A 10,309-nucleotide genomic window follows, 5' to 3' on the forward strand; every position below is an offset into this window, starting at 1 on the left:
TCGACAATAATAATTATTATTGTCCTTCCCAATTTATTTCGTGTGATTCCCGTCGTGGGTTTTTTTTTTTTACTTGTTTGCTTTGTTGTTAATGACTGTCGGTGATACAGCTGGCCTGCGCAGGACTCGACGCGCATTCCGCCGTTCAAAAACGTTATTGTCATTACTATTATTGCCATTATATAATACACGTACATCACATTATTATACTGTCGATTTAACGATAATCCAATATCAATAGTTCGTCCGTTTTGCGTTTTAATATCTGTAGAAATGTAATTTACGACGCCGATTATTTGTTGTTCTTTTGTGCACGACGACCGTGTTCGGCACCGCCACACCGCGCGCGCATTGTAATCGCCTATCGCCTGCTGTTATTTACCAGGCCTCCCCCCCCCCGTCGCGCGACGTCCCATATTTCTTTCTCGACGTCGCCGTTCGAATCGCTTCGAGTGCATTTCGCGTCAGCCGACCAGTCCATTCCGTCGCCCGCGTTCACCTGCACGTCTTTTTCCGCTTCCGTCAGCCATCGTTGCGTAGTACGTTCAGAGTGAGTATGATTTATGATTCTAATTATTTTTTTTTTTTATTTCCCGTATTACCGTCGCAAATCGACCTTTTTTTTTTTTCATTATTATTCTGTCCATCATCACTCGTTATTGTTATTTTTACGACTATTATTATTGTTGTCATCATCCCTGGCTTCCGGGGTACGAAGACCACCTAATCGCGTACGGATAACACCGTTCTACGACACCCCATTAATATCCCTTGCAATCACCACTTGCTCGAGATTAAAATTAGACTCAAAACTATTCGTGTCATAAAACACTCCGATTTTGTGTCACAAAGACATTATGATGCAATCACATTATGCTTATTTATGAATAACTGCTATTGTAATCTCTGTATTATAATATTAAAAGTTGTTATGACTGCACGCCAACACGCATACACGGTTGTTGGTTGTTGACTATCGGTTTCTTTTGTCTCGTATTTTTATCTCATGTAACTATCGACTATTAAAATATATAAACTGTCTTATTAAGATTCACATTTGTTACGATTTTTAACATAATGCGGAGAAAAGTTATGTGTTTATGTTTCAAAATTGTACAAAGTATTGATCTTGTTTACAAGTCAATAATAATACTTATAAAAATACAAGACGTCTTACATTGCAACTTTTTTATATGACAAATACTTTTAATATCTTAGAAGTGATATAGAAATGTTAAACATAGAAATAAAAATGTCTAGATAATTAAAATTACCAATTATTGACATTTTGTGTATTTTAACAAGTTATCATTAATTTATACTCTAGTAACATGTTAAATTAAAAACAATTTACTGTTGTAGGTTGTAGCTGTTATAGGCATGACGTTTTTACTTTATAATTAAATTCTTTGTTTGATGGGTACTAAGATTTAATCTTTAATTTCAATTAATCATAATATGTAACACACACTAAATTGCATATCATTATTTAACTAAAGCTTATTATTCATTTTAACTGTGTTATAAAATGATTCTATGTGTATTCATATTATATTAACTAAGAATCTAAATTCAGGTAGGTACCTGTATTAATAAAAATGTTAATTAACTAAAAAAAAGTTTATCAAGAGAATGGTACACTTAAAATGCTACATTGTTTGTGTCTATATACTGATCCTCAATATTAAATAATAAAAATAATTTATATATTTTATAAATTAAATCTCAAGTTATAAATACCTAGTTTAATAATAAATAAACAAAATAAAACTATTTTTTCCTGTCTATTAGATAACTATTGTTAAAATATTTTTGTTGACTTACAAAAAAAAGTTTTATGAAATTAATATTAAAAGGACGACATGCTACACCTGCATGTGCTGTCTCCATCTTATATTCATACAACATCACAAATTTTTGTTCAGCAAAATCCATTTTATGTTGTTAGCTTTAATAGAGTAAATTTACCTATTATCAAACTTAAAGGCAAAAATTTTATCTAGGCCATCACTTAGGCTTTCAATATTTTACTTGAGGATAACTCAATTTAAAATTAAAATATCAATAAAAGCCTATATTATGATAGACTAGATAAAATTCTTATCTTTAAGTTTGATAATAGGTAAATTTACTCTAAATGTTAAAGCTAACAACATAAAATGGATTCTGCTGAACAAAAATTTGCAATGTTGTAGATATGTAAGATGGAGACAACACGTGTGGCGTCCTCTTAAATAAAAAGTTGATACATAAATTAATTCACAACACTCATGTTAAAATATTTTGACAATCAAACCTCAAAATATAATATTTTTTATTTTTATGATTAGTACTTTTTATCTTGAACTAGATCTAAACAATTTATTTTGAAAATTACTATCTTATTTCAGTTTTGCCATACTATATTTGATGTAGTATAGTATAAACTAAAACAGTAAATGCTATTGTAGTGCTGTTGCATTTTTATATATGTGATTGGTTAATATAAATTTTATAATTGTATGTACCTTATTAATCAATTTTATTTTTATATTATTTAATTTATGCATAATAGTTTAAGTAGTACTCATTCACATATTATAAGTTAAATATAATCTTATTACTGATAAATAATATTTTAAAAAAACTAAAAAATGCTGGTATAAGTAGATTAATGACAAAGATGTTATGTGTTTAATGATAAGCGCTCAAGTGGACAATATTGTTGTCTAATCATAACTTGCATAATTATAGGTAACATGATTTATGCCCATAGTTTTATTTATTATCTGTAGGTTGTTTACTTAATCATAAGTATTTGTACGTAGTAATTGTATGCCTTGGTTCAAGTATACTTACATTATGGTATAAAGTAAACTACACACACATTTTAAATAGAAGCTGTAAAATAAATTATATTTGTTTAAAATATAGATAAAAATTAGGTTAACATATTTTTTGTTTAGAAAATTAATGTCTTTATTCTAGACATTAAATTATTAAACCAAGAAAACAGAATATAATTATTGTTATTTACATTATCACTTTAATTTGTTATAATAAATTGGTACATTGTTGTATTACAAAGAAGTCATTAATTTTAATAGATACAATCAGGAAAATATATGTATGAATTTATAATCCTCTATCATTACTATTAAAAAAAAAAAAAATAATAATTGAGCTTATAGTTGATTTTATAGCCTAGTTCATTTTTATAGCTTTTTTTGAATGTTTATGACATATTTTTTAATTTGAGTAAATTTTTTGTATATTTTATAAACATGTTCAAATACTAAAAAGAAAACAATTAAATTTATATTATTTTGCTTTGTCATATTAATTATAGTATGTATTATGTTTTTACTTACATGAATATATGTAGTTTATACTAAAAAACTGCAGTAGTGGCTGTACAACAATCCTGTTGACAAAATTTTCATTAAGTTTAAGCAGATATAATATATTATGTTTACAGTATAAAAGTATAGGTTATTTTATTTATGACCCTTATCAATTATAATAACATTAAATTAAGTGCATTTAAATAATATAAATACGTACCTATTTATTTAAAATTGTGTTAAAAACAATTGTTAAGATATTTTTCTTGTATCAGGACATTTGAACTGTTGTTCTAGTAATAATTAATTAAAACTAATAATAAAGGTTATTTTATAGTTTAATTAATTTTTTTTTTTTTATTTTATTTAATTTTCAGTATCAAGATGAGTATTAAATTGTTTGCGATTTGTGTGACAACTATCTTCTGTGTAGGATATGTTGCTGGTGAATATTGTTATAATGATGTTATTGGTGCATGCAGCCCAGTTGGTTTGTTTTATTATTTCTTTAATGTAAGCAACTGTATTTGTTTTTCTTGTTTAATGTTGTATGCATATTATAGGAGGAGAAGTCCAAAACTGTAATTCAAGATATGGGGCTTTCAAAGGTGATGAATTATTAACAAATGTTCAAAGCTATGCCAACACACATATTTTGCGTAGTTTTCAATATTTGCTAATGGTAAATATTTATTATTATTTATTATTATTTATTATTATTATATTTAATAATATATTGCTTTTTCATTTTATATATTTTAAATTTAATAATATCAGTAGTGTGAGGTAGTTTTGAAGCTTAGTAAATACCGAAAAATCCCTTCAATTATCAAATGTTAAATTTAAAACTATTGCATAAAACTATGATCACTTTACCATACCTGGATATGCTTACTTTATAATGATACAAACAGGCTAATCAAAATCCCTAGTGCTTCTGTCAATATATCATATACCTAAATAATAATAAAAATCATCTTTTTTTAATTTTCAGTGCAATTTAATACAGATAATACAGTATACTCTGTCTAAAATAAAAACCTATATTATATCATGAAATATCATCATATGATATTATAAGTTAAATAAATTTATTTTTTTTTTTTTTTAAGCATGCACGGTACTTATCTTACTTGTCCTAATTACACGCCACTGAATAGTATTAATTTAAGGTTTTGATAACTGTTAATTACTAATTTTTTTAATATATTTTATTTGACCAATTTTAAAAATTGTGTATTTAAAAAATATGATACTTTTAGTTGATGTAAGATAGCATTAGTTTTTAATCTATTAAAAAAATTAAATCTGGGCATCTATTTAACTTTGTGATTATAATGTTTCTTTTTATATATTATTTTTATTTATTGTGTCTTTCTTTTAAATATAAGTAAAATTGAATGTATAATATATACTAATATTTTTACTGAATCATACATATTACTTGGTTATGTATTTATTTCTTTTAGTCTTCTCATTTTGGTAATTTTGAAAAGAACCGTGGTGGTTTCGAAAAACTTTATAAAAAATTGTCTGACAATACATGGGAAAAAGCCATTGATCTTGTTAAATTTATGAGTAAACGAGGAGGTCACATGAACTTCCGGGCACGTAAAGATGAGAAGAACGAAAAAGTAAATTGAAGTTTTTTGACAATAAAATTTAACAATTATTATAGTTATTATTTATAAATGTCGAGTTAATATTCTTTCTATTCAAATAGCAAATTGACTTTGAAATGTATGAATTGGGAAGTATGGCAAAAGCATTGGATATGCAAAAAGGTTTGGCTGAAGAAGCACATTACATTCATGCTGAAGTTACACGTAGAAAGGAACATGATCCCGAGGTAAGAATTACTTTAAAAAAAATTTTTAAATATAAATTAAATTTTTGTATGTCGTTTTATCATAGGTTGCATCATATTTCGAGAATAACTTCGTACATCAGCATTCTGATATCATAAGAACATTATCTGGTCACACCAACGATTTGAAGCAATTGATTGCCAATCAACCCGATCCAAGCTTGTCCCTTTATCTCTTTGATGAATACTTGCAGAAGACATTATAAGATAATTATATTTAATTTTGTATGCCATTTATTATTCAACAAAACTTTATCTTTAAACTCTTAATCCCAATATTATTTTGAACAAAAAAAAAAAAAATATGATATAATATAATTTTAGTATTTAAGGAAAGTATTTATAATCTTTATAATTATTTATTGTATCATGGACATATATGAGTTGTCATTTTTGATAGCTTAATTTATCATTAAATGATTAAAAACAGTTGATTTTATTATTTTGTTTATTCATGTACAACTCACTCTTAAATATTACGATTAATAAATTACACACACATATATATATATTGAACTTTTGAGGTTCGAAAAAAAAATTTTTGAATTTGTTTTATTTCACAGTTTGTAACTTGTGTAGAATTCATTATTTGACATTTTGTTTACTCAAATAAAGTAATATTTTGTAACCTTTAAATTGTTTTATTGATATACTTAATAACATGATTTGTTTTTATAAACCTACTATTTTCTGCCATCAAACATGAAATCTATTATTAACATTAACTTTGGTTCTCGACCAAAATAATTACCTACACATATTGTAATACATTATTGGTTATTTTTCTTTCAACAAGTATACATTATTGGATAGGAATGTCTAAAAAAAACATTTGACTTAAAGGTAATTTTCTATAAATTGTAGAAATATTAAAGTGTGTATTGTATACTTTGCGTATAAAGTATATTATTTTAACATTGCACTAAAAATTAAAATAATCACAACTAATAGTGTAATTAATCGTCAATTTTATAGTCCAAAATATATGGTATTTAGTCTGACAATCAATATGGCTTTATTGATTTTATAAAATAGTTTTATAACTTAGGCGTAAAATTTAAATGCAATTTACTTTGTTAACTAGTTGAACGATACAAATTAACTTTTTATGAGCGTTCTACATCCTAGGTTGGGTCATATTCTTTTCTTTATCTGTTCAGTTACAATATCTTTGGATCTCATTCGGTCTCTCATTCACTGAACCAGTTCGATTTGTTGGGAGACAATGAATGATGAATGAAGTCAAACTAATAAAAGTGAACGATGAATTTGATCTCTACGCCGTTTGGCCGTGAACGTACCGCACAAATACATTGCTGACCCTCAATTACTTTCCCGGTCCATCGGATGTCACGGCGTTTTAGATTGGACGACTCGGTACGCGGTGCACGAAAAGAACCAACGGTGTTCACCGTTAACCAGTACACGATCCGAGGTCGCGAAAAAATTCGTTTTTATTTATTTTTATTGTGTTATCGTTTTCGATAGTTCTAGCACTTTGGCAATCGTTCAAGAAATTGAAACCTAGAATTTTTATTTTCCGTGTCATCGCATCAAATGCTGTCAAAATGCGAGCAATTAGACACAGAAAGGCCCGACTTAATGGGTAAGTCACACACTCACACGGAATTTAAAATTTTTATTTTATAAATAATTTTTTTAAAGGTTACACCACACAAAATTAACTCGTTATGTAGTGTATTGAAAAATAACTAATTGTTATGTTATAATAAAATTGTTAACAAGCTACACTTTGAACTTGTAAACAATGCAAACGTTCTCGAGGATATCAACAAATATCTAGCGCAATAATTGTAAAATTGTTGAAAATATATTATGTAGATTGTAGATGATTGTGACGAGACCACAGAGTACTCACTACTCAGTACTCTATAGACGAGACGTTCGTCAGTTAACCCGCATTGCATTCCGACTGGTAGTGTTTTAGATCTAAAAATAGAGACCTATTACGTAATGTCATAGGATATGGTGTTTCAAGAAGCCGTCAGTTTAGTTTACATTATCGAGTGATTATTATAGATATTAATTATTAGTTTATTTTCATTTGCCAGTTAATTCTCATTTCTCAGACAGAATATTTCTAAATTGATGTTCTCGCTGCTTACAACAATACAGCCTACAATTATGATGATGTATTATTCTTTTAAATTATATAATAATACACTTAATTTGTTTCTATCATTTCCTGTGCATTAGTGCACCGTAACACGGTTCGCAATTGACACATTGCCCACATTGTATAGACAGGTGCTTATTTTATGACTTATGAGTTATAATTTATAAACATTAAGCTCGAACTTAAATCTTAAGTACAATTATAAGTGTGATGAATGTTGCGACAAGACTCAGTTTTTTGGTTTGTTGTGCCTATGCGGAGAAATAAAATCTCCAATTGTCTCATTTTTATGACAGACCTATGTAGATCTATTAAACATTGGACTTAAGCAGAGCCTTTCAGGGGAAGAGGCAACGGGACCATTTTTCTCCAGGCCCCGAGTTCGGAATATTTTTTGAGGACCCCTTTAAAGTCTTAGATATAAAAATACATATGTTAGGATTTAGAATTACTCGATACTCGATGTTAATTATACCTATGTATAATTCATTTGAACCCTATTATTTGTATAAAACCTTTTTCTTTACAAAATATAATAAAATTGTATTATATTATTTACTAGTCTGTTGTAATTATACATAGGTGAACACGTGACATTTTCAGTTATTTTAAATTGTAAAATTATAATTAAACATTATGGACTATTGTTGTCGCAGTGCGAAAATGTGAAAATAATATAAAAATCAAAAATCAAAATATCAATACAAATCTTTGTTGAAATTCATTATCGTGCAGCACGCCTGACGGGCGGTGACAACAAGCTATTTATATAAAATAATAAGTAAATAAATCAATTTATAATAATATGATATTTATTATTTGTCTACAAGGACATAAACTCTAGTGTCGCTACTCGCTAATAGACATTAGACATTTACCATAGATTATGGATTAATGGATTATGATGATGTAATGGACAGCTTTGCTGAAAAAAAGTTTTCTGACATAAATTTAAATATTTTACTTAAAATAATAAAACAATATAATTTCCTTTTTTTTAATTTTCTAACTTTACCCAGTTTATTTATTGAATCATATAAACATATAATATTATAATATAGTTGTGTGTTTCTGTTAGTAGAAAACTGAGGAGGCTAGATTCGGGATATTTCTATAGGCTGTAGCGTATAGTCGCAACAAGTTTAGGCTTCAATATAAATTTATTATTATTTAATGCTAAATTTATAAATAGGTATCAATTAAGAACATAAATACATAATACAACATAAAACTTATATTTTTCAATTTAAAATTAAATTTAATCAAACAAATAACGTTAATTTTTGTATCGTATTTTACCTATTGCAAACACGTGATAGGCTTATATAATAATTTAAATGCGTTTGGACTGTTGCCTGTTAGTAATTACATCGAATTTCATTTATTAATATATTAATATTAATAATTATCTGAAGAATAATATGATTAGATATGTTTTAATTGTATAATACTAAGGACATCATGGACGTGTCACGGACTATGTAGTATAGTGGACTTTCCTCGGCCATTCACAAGTAAGACGTTTGTTAATGAGCATTTAGTGGTCGATAACACTCCACCTCCATGACAATATCGATTAAAGTATTTTTCGGATATCGTTTCACTATTTGGTGTGGTATTATGGTACAATACCTATAGTTACGTATGAAATATGAACAAAGAAACTTAAATGTATAAATGTTGTATAGGTAACTAGGGGTTAAAATCGAAAATAATAATGAACATGGATACTGAATCTAGATAAATAATATTTTTATGGTTTTTTTTTTTATTATTAAGTACAATATTAATCTGATAATATTTATGTATTTATGTATTTATATATTAAATTATAAGCTTGAATAAGTCTTACAGACAATTATTATTAATATTGTTATAGAAGTAAAACATGCACTTAGGTCACTTAGGATGTTCTGATTAGATTTTGGATTGTATGATACTTTGTTCAGGCGAATATAGAACAATAAAAAGTGCAGAATAGATAGTTTTTAATATTTTAGATTGTAATAAAATGTGTGTTGTTGACGCTATTGGTAAATGGTAAACTTTATACCTACTATTTCAGAAAAAATTATTTATATTTTTAATGGTTATTATTGCAGACTTAAATAAATTGGTAGATAGTTGATTGGAATAGGAACAAAAGTAAATTAATTGACATAAAAATATAATATAAAGTAATAATCGTACATATATACTTTGAAATATTTATCTTTATTAACGTTCAGTTGAATATTATATTAATTTAAAAGTTTTGTGGAAAATGGTTGCAAGTAATTGTTGATTAATTATTGTTTTATTTTTATGATGTGTATATGCAGCTTTAGGCATACTTTTTAGTTTCTACTCATTTTTAACATTTTAGGTTCTTAACGGAGCATTGAGTTTACAATAGTGTATTTTTTTTTCTTTCGTTTGTTATAGCATACAATAACTAGTCGATAAAACGCTTCGATTTAAAAAAAATGAGGGTGGTTTTGGACAGAAATTAGGTCTAGTTTGTACTTTGAAGAAGTCAACATTTAAAATGCCCCGTACTTATTTTTTATAATTGAAAAAAAAATAAAAAAAAAAATTAAGGAAAAAAAATTTCACAAAAATCCTATTTTTGACAAAATCGATTTTGTTTTTTTTTTAATGCAACTTGAAAACGAATAACTGTAAATACTTTTATACCTACACAAAATTCTTTTTATGTTTTTTAATCTATTATGAAAGTGAAATTAATTTTTTATGTGCGTTTGAAGTTCAAAAAATATTTACAATATTTGCCCGTAAAATAGTTATTTCTTTTCAAACAATTTTTGATATTTTATTGTATTTTGAAAAAAAGATAATAATAATAGATACTTGAAATTTTCATCAAATGTTTAAATTATCATTTTGATTATATGATGAACTTTTCTAAGTTTTTCAACATCTTTTTAAGCTTTTCGTAAACATGAGAAATTTTAAATTTTGTTTTAGTTTTTTTTTATAAAT

General features: G+C 26.4%; 1 protein-coding gene across 1 annotated transcript; it reads left to right on the forward strand.

Moving 5' to 3' along the window:
• Window positions 1-110: 110 nt before the first annotated feature.
• LOC112591314 lies at window positions 111-5,503 on the forward strand. The gene is made up of 6 exons (XM_025335091.1): window positions 111-550; window positions 3,701-3,813; window positions 3,887-4,005; window positions 4,793-4,957; window positions 5,047-5,172; window positions 5,238-5,503. Exons 2-6 carry the CDS (start codon window positions 3,708-3,710, stop codon window positions 5,394-5,396), a joined length of 675 nt encoding a protein of 224 aa, XP_025190876.1. The 5' UTR covers window positions 111-550; window positions 3,701-3,707; the 3' UTR covers window positions 5,397-5,503.
• Window positions 5,504-10,309: the final 4,806 nt, after the last annotated feature.

The sequence above is a fragment of the Melanaphis sacchari genome, unplaced genomic scaffold, assembly GCF_002803265.2.
Source record: "Melanaphis sacchari strain LSU unplaced genomic scaffold, SCAv2.0 Contig130_pilon_pilon, whole genome shotgun sequence".
Classification (NCBI taxonomy): domain Eukaryota; kingdom Metazoa; phylum Arthropoda; class Insecta; order Hemiptera; family Aphididae; genus Melanaphis; species Melanaphis sacchari.